The sequence below is a fragment of the Pseudonaja textilis genome, chromosome 3 (assembly GCF_049901715.1).
Source record: "Pseudonaja textilis isolate UNSWEBS1 chromosome 3, rPseTex1.2, whole genome shotgun sequence".
Taxonomy (NCBI): Eukaryota; Metazoa; Chordata; class Lepidosauria; order Squamata; family Elapidae; genus Pseudonaja; species Pseudonaja textilis.
In genome coordinates, this window is record NC_141992.1 from 48,570,426 (window position 1) to 48,588,344 (window position 17,919).

General features: G+C 37.6%; 1 protein-coding gene across 2 annotated transcripts in view; it reads left to right on the plus strand.

Annotated features, from left to right (window-relative positions):
• SPDEF (SAM pointed domain containing ETS transcription factor) overlaps nt 1–15,401 on the plus strand; it is a 30,165-nt gene extending 14,764 nt beyond the window's left edge. For both annotated transcript variants that reach the window (XM_026719977.2, XM_087929595.1), the window contains 5 exons: nt 1,683–2,171; nt 4,568–4,765; nt 5,214–5,261; nt 6,451–6,591; nt 7,485–15,401. In XM_026719977.2, coding sequence (XP_026575762.1) covers nt 1,709–2,171; nt 4,568–4,765; nt 5,214–5,261; nt 6,451–6,591; nt 7,485–7,663 — 1,029 coding nt within the window. In that variant the 5' untranslated portion in view covers nt 1,683–1,708 and the 3' untranslated portion in view covers nt 7,664–15,401. The remainder of the gene's footprint in view (nt 1–1,682; nt 2,172–4,567; nt 4,766–5,213; nt 5,262–6,450; nt 6,592–7,484) is intronic.
• Nucleotides 15,402–17,919: the final 2,518 nt, after the last annotated feature.

Consider the following 17,919-nt stretch of genomic DNA (forward strand, 5'->3'; position numbering starts at 1 on the left):
ATCAAAAATATTTGTGAAAATATTTTCAGGATAGTTGACTCATGGTGGTGATGCCCACCCAGCTATTTCATCAGAATGTTGGTGTTCTAATTTTAGTTAATCTCATTTAAAGATAAATCCAAGTTATAGGTGTTAGTTTGGGCGATGGGGTGGGGGGAAGAGGGGGTTGAATATTAAAGCTGATATTGGTGTCCAATGTGCATCCAACTAATTGTGTGAAACTCTGCCTGCCTCTGATGCATAACACACTTACTGAACTGGAATTATTCTGACTCAGTGGGTGTGGTAAATGCAAATATTCTGTAGCTTAAGCTCATCTTAAACCTAAGGTCGATGAGAATGACACCAAAAAACAAGTAGCTGGGTGGGGGGTTGTTGTTTGTGGTAGGACAAATCCACAACTAATATCACTTAATCTTTAGTAAATGATTCCTGTTGATATTTTATCTCCAGTTTTTCCCAACAAATAAACTGGGAGAAAAAATCACCTAGCCAAAAGAAGACATGACAAATTCTGTATAATATCTGAGAGATCAACAATTGCCTTGCCTTAAAGGTGTGCCACCCTCAAAATTTTAGCCATAGTTTTAGATGTTGGTCAATTTAACTTCTGCAAATACTGCATTTATGTAAGTGGGAATTGCCCTTCATCTGAGTAAAGGAGAAACCTTTCTCTATTGCTTTGGACACAGAAAAGGTGAAGGTTTTAGTGGAACAGCTTGCCTTCATCACTGGAGGCTTTTAAGAAGAGATTGGACAAGCTATTTGTCTGAAAAGGTATAGGATCTCCTGCTTGAGTAGGCAGTTAGACTAGAAGACCCACCAAGTCCCTTCCAAATCTGTCATTCTGAAGAGCCTAAGAGTGACAGTGCAGTCTTACTTTGTCTATGCTGCCTTGTAAAGGGTTGGGTTATGTATGGTTTAAAGAAACTAATCCAGAGACTAATGATATTTTATACAATCATATTTGGGGTCAAAAGATAATAATACTAAATGCACTTTTGGAATAGGCTATCAGCATTTCTGCAGATGTGAAATATTGTTCTTTAAAAACAATCTGATCTTTCTTTGAAGCTATCACTTTACAAGGGATAAACCTGTGAATAACGAAGGTGAAGGCGATTAATTAATAATGATAGGCAGACAGTGCTTATTTATTGCATCACTCTTCCCATTCATTCACATACATTATATTCATAAAGACACCCCCCCACCATCTCTGAATATTTACATGGAGCCCCAGATTCATTTCTACTCATCTTTGCTTTTCTATTCCCCACAAGGATTGTTAGATGAGTGCCTCATATTGGGCCTGTCTTCCTTTCTTAGCCTTTGCCCTTTGGAAACTAGAGAGAAATTCTCCAGAAATTTATCCCCAGTAGCGTTCTTTCCTGCATTTGCTTTTCCTATCATGATTCCTTCTCGTGCCCTTTTATTGCCCAGTGACCCAGAAGGAAAGAGTTGCCTGGGCCCTTGAAGAGCTATTTAACCTGTTTTCATCAAGGGGTCTCCTTGGCCATAGAATGACTCTTCGGTGGTTTCTTTTCCTTTAACAGGCTTAGCTTTCCTCCATTGTGCCTGATCACTGGGCAGAAATGCAGAAATTATTATCAAACCATCCCTTCTGACTGAGGCATATGTTTCCACCCCCCCTTCTTTTCTTCTCTCTTCTTTGATGATAGATCTGGAGGAAAACTTGCACAGAGTGATGGGCAGTGCTGGCCAAGGTGTGGCTGCTCTGCCTCACAGTCGGGTCACCTTTCAGGATCCTATACTCTTTTCTGGCCTGGAGAAGCTACCTCTTGCTCAAGATCCCGACAGCCCAAGCTGGCGGTCCCTTGACAGCCCAAGCCCCCCTGCTACACCTGAGCAGACCCTTCCCACCTATTGCCTGCAGTACTTCAATATGCTCTACCCAGATGACAGCAATTGGGTCCCAAAAAGTTTGGGTGAAACTCAACACAACGATCAAGGAAGCAGGACGGAAGTGCATAAGGAACCTGAGCAGTGTCCTATCATTGACAGTCAAGGATTGAGCCTCACCTCTGAGATGGATTATCAGGCCAGTCTTCACCTTGAGGAGCACTCCTTGGAACAGGTGCAGACAATGGTGGTGGGTGAAGTGCTCAAGGACATTGAAACAGCTTGTAAACTGCTCAACATTGCCGCAGGTGAGTACCGCAGATCTTATATTTGGCACAGCTTAGCCCACGAAATAAAAAATGTGTATGTAGTGACATAATCATTCATTGCAAAACTAGTGAGGCTTCTGTGATCATTTGCCAACAACTGGCAATATTCTTTGCCTATCATTGGTTTCTAACTCCTTTCAGACTATCATGTTGTTTTCTTTCCAGCAAAAACAATGAAACATTTTGTGGCACCTTAAAGACTAACCATTTTTTAATTGTATAAGATACTATCAATCACAAAATGCCTCTGATGAAGTGAACAAGTTAACTTATATGGTAATAAATTCATTACAGTCTTAGAAAAGTCTTTATTAATATGTCTTTTATCCTGACATTAGGAATATAAGCCCCAGTATAAGTGGAGTTGATGCGTGTGATGATCAAATAAACTTTCAACCGTATTTATTTATTTGTTATACAATTATGTATAAAATCATTGTAGGCTGGTTATCAAAGCTCAAATATTCTTTCATGACAGTGGAAATAGAAAGATTTGACAGAATTAGAGCAAAGTAGCAAGGGGGAAATTGGAGGGAGAATGGCTTTCTCCTGATATGCACATATAGACTGTTCCGTTACAAAAAGACACCGTCTCTGGGTTTTTCACTTACATATGATTTGCATATAACAGAAATCACTGTAAGACTTCTCAAGCAATACTCAATACTGTTCTAGGAGAAATTGCAAACCTGTGATTAGAAAGAGCAAAACCTGGCTGGGTGTTAGGACCAGGAAGTGGAAAAAAATATTAAAATGCAACATGCGGTTTTCATTCCTTATTAGGATAAGTCTTAGAAAATTTAAACCAGGCTTCCCCAGCTGAGGTTTTTTTCAGGCGTGATCCCATTATAATCCATCATTAGACATGCTACCAGGAGCTAAAAGAAAAGCAGTTAACATTTGGATGAACTGAGTCAAATTATGGAAGGCTGCAATAAGCCAGCTTTGGAACTGTCTAGATAGTGTTGGACCCAGTATCTTGATCCTAATTCATGATGGCTGTGAATAATAGAACTCAAAGGCCAGAAATATCCAGAGAAGAATAGAGCCCTGCCACTAATTTATAAAACAATGTTTCTGCTTTGTTCACTTTATTCATCATTTCCAGGTACCAAATGCTTCATTCACGTGTATGCATATGGATGCATCCATCTGTACTTAATGAGCATCCAACTACTGTGCTAGGCTAACTGACAGAGATTAGGCATGAATAGAGAAATGTCTTCTTTTAGAACACATTATTACCAAAGAAAATAGTACACCAACCCCTCAATACTGGGATATCAGGATGAGGGACCATGGCAGGTTGGGGTTCCTCTCACTTTATTTCAGGGCAAGGGGGACAAGTTACATTTTACCCAATGATTGCCTATTCTGATTACTGACCACTCTGATACTGATCAGCTTTTGGATCATGCAGTATGTTGCATTCTTCATAAAGGTCACAATGGAGGGGCAAAGTTAGTATAAACAAAGAAGGAATCACATCATCAAGGGTGTTGGTTGATGCTTTGATCTAATGACCTGCTCTGAAGTGAAGCTTTCATTTTGAAACCAAAGTAGGTTTCTGCCTAGATTTTAGATTGGTCAATTTAAACGGTACCATATCCAAACTTGAGGAACTCTTAAGAGTTGGTCATCTGAAGTAGTGACAGGAAGGTTTTCATTTAGGTTGAGGTTACCAAAATTTGCAGACTAAAGGAGGACTGTGCCCCTTTTAATTCAAAATTAAAATTACGGAACATGCACTTCATTGCAATAAATGTGGATAGCGTAGCAAATCAAGCTTCTCCTCTAGTTCTTCTAGCTGCAGTAGATTTTTTTTTTTTTTTGGCCAGGTAAATGTTCCCAGTACACTGTAGGCAGCATCTAAATGCTGCCAACGCAAATATAAAAGCAAACTGTCTACACAAAAGCCAACCTGCTTGTTTTACCTCTTCAATTATTAGAACATTTCTGAAAACAAGAAAAATAAATAAAGACTAATATGGAGCTATCACCAGCCCTTATCAGCCACAGACTGTCCATGTCAATGTAGGATACTGACATCAGACTTGCCTCCATATCCAATGTGCACCATTCTCTAGGAGATTGTTTGGATGTCACTGACTGTTGTTGTTTGGCAGTTCCAATGATAGCTTTGTTACTGCCTAATATTTCAGAGATAAATACTGCTTTAAAATCTTAGCAGAAAACATTGATACGATAGCTGTATGTTGGCTGATGTATCAGAACTATGAAAATATCAAAAAGTGGAGACATTTACATGGTAGTCACCTGGAATATTTTCTTAGAATATTTGCTCTGAAAATAAATTATGAATGAAGCAATATGCACACTTTTTAGAATATATATATTTTGCGGTATTTTTGTAGACCCTGCAGACTGGAGTCCGGGAAATGTCCAAAAGTGGATCTTATGGACAGAACACCAATATCGATTGCCCCAGATTGGAAAATCGTTCCATGACTTGTCTGGGAAGGAGCTATGTGACATGACTGAAGAAGGGTTCCGTCAACGTTCTCCATCATGTGGCGATGTTTTACATGCTCAGCTGGACATTTGGAAGTCAGGTACTTAGTAAGAGAATCAAGAAAAAAATGATGAAACTGAAAACTCATTCTTCAAAAGCTTTTTTAGTAGTAGGAGCAATAGAGGGATTTTTCTCCTATGCTGCTGGTACTTCCAAACTACTGCTGAAAAACAAGGCTCTCTAAATAATCCATGCTATTGATTTTGCTTGTGCTTTTGGCTTCTTGCTGCTTTTTGGGGATGTTGTCTCAGTATTCAGTCTCATGCTTTAGCAGATCTTTGAATTGGAACAGTTTGGTGCTAATCAGTTTGAGGTAGAATGGTGAGTGGCTACAGAGCAAGGTTTTGGCCTTTGCATCCGTTCCAGTTACATGAGCTATTGGCTTTCTTTAAGCACTGTTTAAGGGACCTCAAGAATGGGAAAAAGTGGGGAAATTCAGCCTGTCAGAATCCATTAGATTAATTTTTCATGTTATGTTTGCTTTCCAGCTGCCTGGATGAAAGAAAAAACTGCTCCTGGGGACTTTCATTACTGTGGTGAGCTAACTGTTGGTAACAATAAAAAATAAAATAGATTTTATTTTATATTATCAATTATTCTAATAATAAAAACACTTTAGTGATAGAGAAATGTCAAAAAGCTAAGAAGTTATAGGAATACAGAAAAAAGGTATTCAAGAACCCAAATGTTGCTTTATTACAAGCACATGTCATAATAGTATGTTTATGATCATGACTGATCACTGAGAACTTATGCACTGGAGACTAATTCCTTCTGCATCCAATCATATTTGGCCAATAAAGAATTCTATTCTATATGATTTCAATTCACGCAGTAGAAGCAGCTGCCTTCTAGTTCTGCTTATTGTCTGGATATTGTTAGATGAAATTGTATAGTCCTTTTAAGACCAGATGGTTATTGACTAAAATATGTACCTTTAGTATATGGGTTTTATATTATTATATATATTATTTTACAATATAGCAGAAGGAGAGATGGAGAGATAGATGATAGAGAGGGGGAGGGAGGGAGAATCACACACACACACACACACACACACACACACAGATAACATGTACCATGTTTTGAATTAGTGGAGATTTGGGGAAACATAATTTTCTCCTAAATCAGAGCTAGCATTCCTTTGGCACTTAAAGAATGAAAGAACAAGATAACACAGTGGAGAAAATAATTCAAAAACAATAGCTTAAAAAACAAATGTCACAAAAATAAAGTTAGAAATTTTCAAGGCTTGCTGAAAAAGTGAAATTTATGGGGACTGGTGGAAAACGGTAAAAAAAAAAAGGCATGATGGTGTACCTACCACATGAGGGTTTACTGTAGTCCAGATATAAGAGTAAGGAGATTCTCTTTTAAATTTTGGACATAGAAAAATCTGATACTTTTGGGTGGGACACAAAGAAGAATATTTCCAGTGTGGTTCAATCAGTGTGATGATCGTATGGTGAGAAGGAAGACATTTAGGTGGTTTGATCCTAGACCAAGTAGAATATTACAGTTGTTGATTGGCTTAGAAAGAAATAGGGCATTAATACTGATGCTGTAAATGCTTATATACAGAAAATATATTGTAATCTGAAGGTTAAACTTGTTCCTGATAACTGATGACCCTGCCATTGTTCCTACGTAAAATAACTTGCTTTTTCTAATAAAAAGTACATTGCTTTCTAAAAATTAATTTGGATGGGTGTTTCCTTACTATAGGCCATGAAGAGAACTGGACCGACAGTGAGGTAGATTCATCCTGCTCAGGCCAGCCCATTCACCTATGGCAGTTTTTGAAAGAGCTTCTGCTGAAGCCTCATAACTATGGTCGCTTCATTCGTTGGCTCAATAAGGAAAAAGGTCAGTGATATTGATTTAATGCTGAAAATAGGAGGCAAATTCTTTATTTGGATAGCCCAAGACTCTATAGCTTGAAAAGTCCTTTTCTAAAGGCCTTCTGAAATAAGAAACTTATTCCCCAGGGACAAAAAGGTGGGAGGAATTTCATGTGCGATATTGGTGTCTTCAGTGTGTCAGAAAATCCATTTTACCCCTTTGGCCATCTCCACACTTCCAAAAGGCCCCCAAAGCTTGAAATTGTTAGCCTACCCCACTCACCGAATTCTGAAAAAAAGCTCTGTGTGTGCTTAAGCTGCACTTGTTCCAGCTCTCTTTTTGAGGTACTAAGAGTCATGGTTAGTTTGCACTACAGCTTACCAAAACTGGAAAAGAGGGAGAGAAAGACATAGAACACCAAGGGAAAACTAGGAAGGGGGAAATAGAGTGGCCAAATAGGCAATTTATTCAGGCTACTCTCAATTGTGAAGGACCATTGCTACTGTCAATATGTATAAGAGCAGTGGGATGGGTCTGATGCTTGTCAGGATTCGTATGTGTTTTACTGCTCAGTTTTAATTTAGATTTTGATTTGAATTATATGAACTTTGCTGTTTTATACACTGCATTTTCTAACGTGTTAGCTGATTTGAGCATTGGAATAAGCAATAAGCAAAGCTATAAATCCAATAATAAATAACATTAAAAATACAGTGCTTTTGATTTGGCTTCTCCAAATATACTTTTATTTGCTTTTTTTGTTTGGTTCCTTGCAAACATGTCTTCCTCTTTTTATTAAACAAATCATCTTTTCTGCTAATAATTAGTCTGATTCAAAATATCATAATAGTGATAAGATGGTAAGGAGGGTGTGGCCAGCATAAATGGTTTTCTTGTTACTCATATTTACTGTCTAGGTATATTTAAGATTGAAGATTCTGCCCAGGTGGCTCGGCTATGGGGAATCCGGAAGAACCGGCCTGCCATGAACTACGACAAGCTGAGCCGCTCAATTCGGCAGTATTATAAGAAAGGGATCATCAGGAAACCAGATATCTCACAAAGGCTGGTCTACCAATTTGTACACCCTGTCTGAAAAAGCAGAGCAAAGAGAACAAATTCAAAATAACTGATTTTTTTCTGGGCTGGAGGATTTCTGGAAATAGCATCCTTTATCCTCTGCAATGTTGATGGAGCTAAAAGCAACTATTGACAAAGACCATTGGATTTGGCTGATGGACTGTAGACATTCCTGGGTACCCTAATTGTGTCTGGGAAACAAACACTTACTGTTTAAGTAAAATGGCAAAAAGGAAATGAACTGGACCATTCAGATTTCATTCTAGGCTTTGTGGTTTTGTATTTGTTGTTGTTTTTTCACTTGAAAAGAAAAAATAATCTAAATATTTCCAGCTGCATGGTATGGGAATCCAGAGAAGATAGGAATTTGATGGAAAAGGAAAGAGAATATTGATACTGTAAAGACTGTTACCTCTTTTCTAATAATTGGAAGACTATTTGAAATCAAAGGAGCAATGTAACATTGTTTGCAACTTTGTAAATTAACAGTGGGCAATTATAATATTGTGTAGCAATCTTCTGACCTAGCTTAAAATTCCTATGCTCTCTAACATTCCTTTAATTTCTGTGTAACAAGCAAAAATCTCAACTGTCTGTTTCTCTGACAGCAACAAGCCTGGGGGCTATCCTTCCAATGATTTTCTAGTCTGCTTTTTTCCTCTTGTTCTTAGCACAACAGCCAGGCTTTTGATATTTCAAGCCTGGTGTTGGAGAAGAACTAAGAAACACGATTTGGAATTCAGAATAATGGTGTTTCAATAATTTAGAATCAGGCTGGACCAATGTATTGTGTTTATGTTTGTTAGGGGAATGCAAAATTGTAATTTAATTCAAAGGGGTAGGCCAGAAAGTCTGTCCAGGTTTGATATTAATGAGCTTGATTAGTTTTCCATATATGCAGTGAATGAAAGTAGTTACTGTTTGGGGTATTGTTAACAGAAGGACAGAGTCACCCATTCTCAGTGTGTGAACAAACCTTTCTTAAGGGGAAAGACAATAGGATTGTGCAAAGCAGCTCCTTACTGGAGCTCAGGCTGACCCAAAACAAGAACAATTTGGCACCTGCCTGCTTGAGGAGGCCAACTAGCTGAGCATTTGGGAAACACTGAAGAAAGCACACAGCCCCCACCCTACCCCAAGGCTGCCTGAACATGGTCCTGGCAATGATACAGGTTTTTCTGGTGTATGGACTGCACCTGGGTGCCTGTGCTGGAGTATGATATTCATTCTAAATCAGATAAATTCTGTTGGAGACACTTCCTGAAATTCTGCTGCAATTTCTGGTAGTGCAGCGGTTACACTGAGAATTACAAATTATGGCCCAACCATGTTCCTTTATGAAATCAGCAAAGACAGATTTTGGCTGATGATCAAAAGTAAAGTCATTGTGACTGTCATTTTGCATAATAAGTCCGACACTGCCATTGAAAATTAAGAGAGAGTCTGAAATGTATGCAAGTTGAAGTTGTCTGGGCTACCAAAATTAAAAGAGTGTGGGTGCTAAATCATGTGAAACTGACACAATATTTAGAGTTATCACCAAAACTTCAAGGAGGCTTCTACTTTTACTCATATCTGCTTTCAAAAAAAGTTGACATATTATTATTTTACTAAAAAAAGCCAGTTCACCTAAGAATCTTATGCTCCCAATACATACTAGCTCATTGATTATGGCATACATAAAATTCTTAAAACACTGAAGTTCCTTAAGATTTCAGTATTTGACTTAAGGTAAGATCAAGTCTCTGTGCTGAATTTAATTCCTGACAACCTCATGGACGTGTCTGTACATTTTTACTGGAAACAATTTAGAAGAGATTTGCCTTAGATAATCATGACAACAACAACAACGGAATGGAAAAAGACAACCTTAGTTTACAGCTCTCGTGTTTCCCGGTAATCTCTTATGCAAGTATTAATCAGGTCTTACTTACCAAGTTCTTGTAACCTTTCTTACATTTTCAAAATTAGCCAACGTTGGCTAGGTGCTGCCACCAAGAGGAATATCAACTTCATGCCCAGCATATAAAATTTTAGATTTGTTGAGCATGTTGTAAGTATGTAGAATGAACAATATTTCTAAGAGTATTAAACTGAAGTGAATATTCTTTGGAATTAAAATATATCCTTTCTTAAGGTGCCAGATCAGCTATTATTTAATTTTATATGTCCTCCAGTGATTCTGGACAATTAGAAATAAAAGCATTGAAAGGAAGGGAAAAAAGCAACAACAGGTGGAGATGTCTTCGGACAGCACTGGCTCTTTGGCTTCCTAATGAAAATGAGCACTGCCCCCTAGAGCTGGAAATCACTAGCACGTATGTGTGAAGGGAACCTTTACCTTTAAAGATAGCAAGGCTGAAAAAAAGATGGACTGAATTGAAAAGAAACACACACACACAGTCCAAAGGGGAACTTTACTTGTGCTTGCCAAAGGTCTGAGTGAAGAGGAAAGCCTCCAATACTTTTGTCAACCCCAGCAGAGTGAGAGCCACCTGGATCTCCTCAGACATATGGCATTGTTTAATTGATGGAACCTGGAGGGTGCCAACTCTGCCAGATTGAACTCGTTGGGCAGATACTATGGGAGATAGGCAGTCCCTCAAGCTACCAGGTCTTATGCCTTTATAGGTAATGACCAGGGTTGAAATTCAAAATTCTTCCCTACCAGCTCTATGGGCGTGGCTTTGGGCGTGGCTTGGTATAATAGTAATAGCAACCAGGGGCAATTTTTTATTGATTCAAATTGTCCCTACCATCTCTCCTGAGCTGGGGTGAGGTGGTTGAATTTCACCCCCTGGTAATGACCAGCATTTTAAGTTGTACTCAGGAGCAAACTGTGGCAACCAGACAGTGTACATTGCAAAGCTAAGGTGTTACATGAGCATACCAGGACATGTCCTTCTACATTACTGCATTCCATTTTTACAGGCGGGAGGTCCACTGCTTGCACAAATGGGGCTGCACATAGGTGCTCACCGACTCCCATGGCCCAGTTCCAAGGGGTAGTGGGCTGCAACCTGGGGGTTGGAGAGCCTTTATCTAGACCCATTCGAGTCTAGTTTCAGGCTGGGATTCAGTACTGAGATAACTATGTAGGTCTACTGAAAAATAAACCTGAGTGGATTTGGGTTTTTTTTTTATAAAAAAAAAAAACCCTCTAAGATAAGAGACCATTGGATTATGTTTCTAAACCAGGTTGCTCAACTCTTTCATTAGTAGAAATACTTTGGAAGTCACCACTGGATAGTCTTAATTTATTTTCCATGCTATTTACTGGAAGATCCTCCATATTCAAGTTCTTTATTAAATCAGAAAAAGGAATCCAAATTTAAAGGTACTTAGGCTTATGTAATTGCAATTTGTATAACTGTAGAGAGAGGCAGGCTATGATTACCCCACAATGATGCATCTTCTCCAAGTGCTAATTTTGAAGCCCAAAGCAGGTAGGGATGAATAGTGGCAAGTGAGTCCCTGGAGGAAGGGTGGGTAGAATTTTGCTTTTCCACTGCTACTTCCTTATCTAGGAACTGTGTTTAGCCTGCACTCATAGCATTTATATGACATCCTTATACTCATCCTATTTTTTTTCAGATAATTTGTGATCTGCCTCTTTCAGCATTGGACTAGTTTGTTAATATAAGAAATGCTGACTAAGATTGTAACTGTGAGAAACTGTACATCAAGTTTGCAAGATTCTGTTTAATTTTTCCTACAAGGTCAGGATTCAGCACCTTACAGCCATGTATAAACAGTGATTGGAAAAAGGGGCAATCGTAAGCATGTTGCAGAAACAGTTCAGGGATTCAGCTATTAGCATTTAGATTTACATACTGCTTCATAGTGCTTTGCAGCCCTCTCTAGGTGGTTTGCGGAGTCATTATATTGACTCCAACAATCTGGGTCTTCATTTTACTGACTTCAGAAAGATGCAAGTCTGAATCAGCACTGAACCAGTCAGAATTGATTTCCAGGCTGTGGGTAGAGTTAGATGCAATACTGCATTCTAACCATTACAACACCATGGCTCTTTGATAACCTTTCTTTTCAGTATGAGAATATCAGCTTACACAAAAATCTGGTTTGTCCTTGATCCAAGATCAAGTAGATCTAAAGACAGTTTATGTCTCTAATGTCTGAAATAGTCAGTTGCATTCATGCAACTATTTTTTTTTAATCTCTGCCTTCCCATAGAGAGGATAGTTGGGAAAGACACTAAATGCTGGGCAACTTCCACTGAATACGACCTTGGACATATTCATACTTGGCTTAGAGTGAAGGATTGTTGTTAAGTTATTAGACTATCTTAAAATTGGGTCTCAATTTTAGACTTCGTTCTTTTTGATGAGAAATACATATTTGGAGGATTGATTAGACTTCTTTTTGGAGGCAATATATATATATATATATATATATATATATATACACAAACCCCCTTATAATTATTCTATTTCCAAAATAAGGAGATATTACAAGACTGATTCTACTTCTGTTTGTAAAACAGCACCATACAACCAAGAAAATCAATCATGCTGCAGTTTGTGAATAATGGCAGAAAAACAATCATCTGACAAAGTAACTGCTAGAGAGTGATTTAAACAACAAAACTAACAATCTTGTGGCTTTTCTTCTGCTGAAGTAATTAATATTTTATTCATTTATATTCTGTCTTTATTGTTTTTATAAATGAATACACAAAATGAATACACATCCTACTACTTTCCCCTCATAAAAACACTTTAAGGTGAATGAGAGTGACTGGTCCAAAGTTTGATGATGATAAATGATTGATATTAGTAAGGTTTTCACGGATGCATGTGTGACCTAATGTCTATGGAGATTCTCAATCATCCAGGTCATTAGTGTCCCCAAAGTGCTTTTTCCAAAGGCAACTATACTTCCTTTGTTTTTCCTTGAAGATATTTTGCTTCTCATCCAAGAAGCTTCTTCAACTTCTAAAAGTGAAAAAAACATCATTGGGATGCATTGTATAGTCAGAAGTTACTTATCTGGCAGGAAGGAAAACACTTGTAGGAAAACACTTGTAGGGAATAATTGCCATTCTGGAAGATTATTAGTTCAGACATAATGGCCAAAGGAAATTCAGTTTCTTTATTTAGCTATATTTAGCTTTATTTAACTCTATAAAGCCTTAGCAAGACCACACCTAGAATACTGCATCCAGTTTTGGTCACCACATTCTAAAAAAGATATTGAGATGCTAGAAAAAGTACAGAGAAGAGCAACCAGGATGATTAGGGGACTGGAAACTAAAACATATGAACGGTTACATGAACTGGACTTGGCTAGTCTAGTAAAGAGAAAGACCAGGGGAGACATGATAGGAGTCTTTCAATATTTGAAGGACTGCCACAGAGAGGAAGGGGTCAAGCAATTTTCTAAAGCACCTGTAGGCCAGACAAGGGATGGAAATTGAACAAGGAGAGATTTAACCTGGAAATAAGGAGAAACTTTCTGACAGTGAGAACAATCAACCAATGGAATGGCTTGCCCTCGGAAGTTGAGAGCATCATCACTTGAGACTTTCAAGAAGAGATTGAACTGCCATCTGTCAGAAATGGTGTAGGGTCTCCTGCTTGGGTGGGGAGTTGGACTAGATGACCTACAAGGTCCCTTCCAACTCTGATTATCTGTTATTTATTCCTTCAATTAACCTAGCAGGAAAACCTATGGATGTTTTCCAAACTATTAGTCAACTTTCACTATATTTTCCAGGTTTTTTAAATTCATAGGGACTGAGGCAACCACAATACTTATTTCTAAATTGCAGATATGTTTCCAGAGCATATGTGTACCTTTGTCTGGATTTCCTTTAACAACAAGGACTTTGACTTTTAAAAAGCTTCTAAATATTAGAATCAGTGGTGCGTTTCAAAAATTTTTACCACCGGTTTGGTGGGCGTGGCTTGGTGGGCGTGCTTTGCTTGTACACACACACTTTGCACGTGTGCATGCACCAAATGCACACTTTGCCCAGGCTCAGAGGCTTTCCAACTCACCTCCTTCAATCCTGCATTCTCCCTGTTGCTTCAGCAGCTGCCGCCCAGCAATTTGCTTGCCGCACAAAGCAGCTGCACTTCAAAAGCAGGGAATAAAGGTCAATATAGGAGCCTGGGCAGGCAGGTGGACCCAACAGCAGAGTGTTGGAGAGAACCAGTTCAGTCTCTACTGCTCATCGCCGCTACCAGCTCGGTAGAACTGGGTGGAACCGGTAGAATACCACTACTGATTAGAATATCCAGTGGACTAACAGTTATTATTGGTCTTGTTAATGGAGTACAACTCTTGAAATTGCTCCATTGTAAGAAAATAATGCCACCTCTTGAAATGTGTGCGCATGCATAAATGTAACTGTAGAATATTTACTAATAATGATTTAGACTTAGGTGAATCACATGAGGAGGTATGGTGACACAGTGGTTAAAATGCAGTATTGCAGGCTAGTTCCAATTCACCAGTTCTGATTCTGTCCGGCTCAATGTTGACTCAGACTTCTATCCTTCCGAGTTGAATAAAATGAGGACCCAGAATCTTGGGGACAATATACTGACTTGGTAAACTGCTTAGAGAGGGCTGTAAAGCACTGGGAAGTGGTATATAAGTCTAAGTGCTATTGCTATAAACTGAGATATGCACCAAATCATTGATTTGCCTCAAATTTCTTCAGACGTTTTCAAATATCAATAGCAACCATAAATATAAGCTCTTTCCTCCCCCCGCAAAGTAAAAATGAATTAGCATATATTTTGTATGCTTTCTCTAAATACAATAACAAGAGGTAGTTGACGTTTCCTGTAATTTTTAATAGCTATATGAAATTGGGAATTTGGTCAAACATTTTCCCATACATTAAATGTGGAGTATCTATTTATATATGTAAAAATTCCCACTTCTACACGGCATAGGAGCACAATTCTCTGTTGTATCTTGACAATGACATAATGAGAGCTGACCCTTTCCCAAAAAAGTAACAAGGCAAGACACACTATGCATGAATAAAATAATCCTTTTATTATTGTATTTTTAAGTATAGTTTTTGCTCTTTATGGAAGAAGAGGCAGACTGGCATGACACAGAACGTTACTCTCCATCTCCTAATACAGTATTCCCAATCTCAAAAACTTTTAAGATGTGTAGATTTCAACCGCACAGCATTTGGGCTGCTAAATTCGGGGCATTGAAATGCATATACCTTAAAGTTGCTGAAATTGGGAAACACTGTTCTAATATGTAGCTTTGTTGACAGAAACACATTCTTCCAACTTGAAGTGCTCCTCTCTAAATCTAGTAGGCTTTAATCAACCAAAACCCACAATCTCTTCTTGGGCCTGGCATTTATCTTATAGACCTGGAGTCACATAGTGAATACATACCACAGATTCCTGTCAACATTTCCATTATGGTAGCCATTATGCATAATACAAGATATTTGATTTATGAGGGGGTAAAACAAACTTTTCTGGGTGATATATTTTGGTTTTTTTTCATATAACCTCTGACCTGCAAGAACATCAAGACCATGGCCAGTAACATGTTGAGGTCACTGAAATGGATGGGACAAATAAATGCAGACTTGGGTGGAGTTGAGAAATTCAGGGGCAAAATGGGAACAAATCTTACTTATTGGGACAAAAAAGGGGAATCACATCACCAGAAATCCACTGTTTAGCCACAAATGTTAAGTGATGGAAACTGTGTTTCTATTCGGAAATTGCATATGGTATGGGGGGTGGGGGTGAAAGCTACATGTGTTCTATGGGTTAGGGTCTTCACCCCAACAACAACCCTGCAAAGGACCTGGATTGACTTGTTACAAGTTTACTAGAAGCTCTCAATCATTGAGCAAGCAGCATATCACATAAATGTCTTCAAAAGCTTGCCTCTATGTCCACCCCACCCCCACCCAATGCACATACATACATGCTTGTAGTTCTGTACCTTCCCATCTACCTACCATGGACAGTCTGAAAATTAAGAAAAGTACCATTCCAGGAGCAGCATGAGAATATCAACATTCTCCAGTTTATTTTCTGGACAAGGAAGGTAGATTTTCTTGGGGCATCTTTGACACTTTGGTGGTACAATGGCATTGGCAGTGGAGAAAGTTTCTTTCAACTGGGATATTTTTTTCCTTCTTGTTGCAAGGCTTATGGTAAATTCTGCTTCCTCTCATTTTAATTCTCTTCAACCTGCACCTTTTCTCTCTTTTTATCCTACCAAGCATCTAGCCCCCCCCAATCCAGTGCATCAATGCACAGCAACACAATTTGAAAAGTGATGCCTAACACCAGACTGGAATCTGCTGAAAATACCCTGAGGAAAAGAACAATTAAATTGGTCACAACGTGAACCATGCAAGCTAACTGTTCGACACATCTGAGTTTCAAGCCTGGACTGGACTTTCGAATTTCAAGATTGAGCAAAAATAATTTTAAGAAGGAAATTCCACATTACTTGGACACAGTCTAGATAGTAGGTTTATCCTCATGTTCCCTTTCCCCCAGTTGATTCCAGTGGCCTGATCATACCAAATGATAAAAGCTCAGCTTGTAAACATACAGCTACATCAGGAGATGGTAAGAAGACAAAGTCAAACAAGAATCAAAATGCATACATTTACATAAATCAGTCATTTTTGTATACGCAATAATTATATATACATATATGTATGCATATATATATATATATACACACACACACATGCACTTTTACACAGATATTTCTTTACTGTGTGTATGCATGCGTATATATATATATATATATATATATATATATATATATATATATATATATATATAACTCTTTTTCAAATTACACTATCAATGTACGCAAAGCAGGTGTACTGCTGAAAGAACAGCATTCATCAAAAATATCTTAATCTAACAAAATAAAACAAAATAGTTGGAGGTCATTAATATCTTGTTTACATTATCCAGTATGCCACATGACTTATTCAGGAGCAACTGGTCACTGGGTCCAGTAATTCAGAAAATAAACCAACTTCAGAGGAAGTAGGATAATAGATGTTTATAAAGTAGAGGCTGACGAATAGTATCCAAGGAAAGGTCTAGGGATGGGATGGGATACATGAAAGAGGGAACAAAAACTAAATACTGTAATATACATTAATCATAGTCTTGTGTATTCTAACAAGGATGAATCTAATCTGAAAGAATTATAGCCCATATCCAACATATCCTGGAAATTAGAAAGATGGAGTGAGGATGTAGATAAGTGAGAGGAAAGATTATACAAAGCAATTAATGTAATAATAAAAAATATATAAATTTCATTAACCCATAATGGGATAAACTCATCCACTGCAGGACACAGGTGATATGCACCATTTATATAAGGGCTGGAGAAAAAGAATGTCTATTTCACCAATAAAAACACTAAAACCTGACAAGATTTGATGAATAAATGTAGTTCAGAATAAATAGCTTTTAAGGAATGCTTTCATATATGATTTTCTAGGGTACATAAATATTTTCAAAACTTACTTCATCGAAGTCAGGATTTGGAATCTTATTAGACCTAACCATGAAATCAAATGATCAAAACTGATGTAAATTTTAACTTAATATTAAAAGAGCCACCTAGTTTTTAAATAATTGTTTCTTAATCCACAAATAGCATCATCCAACAACTTTTTTGCTTCTTTTTGGATGAAATGATTTTTAATAGAATTGATATTCTGTTTATTTTATACTCAAAATAATCATTATATGAACAAAAGGATTTAATTCACAGCAAAAACCTTTTTGTGTGTATTTTCTTTGAACACAAATTTTCCCATTCTTAGATTGATACTGCTATTGGTAGATGCAACTTCAGTAAGTGTTGGTTCCCCATTTTGTGGGACTAGTTAACTTAGACTAGCATTCAATACATAATGTCCTTAAGAGGAATTTATCATCATGTTATAGAATATGATAAAATTAGTGACTTCAAATTAGAGTCATATTCCTTATTGCCTTAGGCCATAACTTCCCTTAGCAAGACATTGGACCTTCTGCAATAGCAAGCATATTTAAAAATTTTATTTCAATAAAGTGTTGTAATTCCTCAACACAATGTTTTGGCAATTGTATGTTGCTCAACAGAAGGATGAATTTTGCTTTTTGTTTATGCAAATTTTATTTACTCATTACTGTATACTTATAGATTGTCCTGGGATTAATTTTGAAGTTAGAGAAATTTAAGCACTTCCACCTTTCTCACAGATTTTGTTAAGGGCTGAGTTTTTGC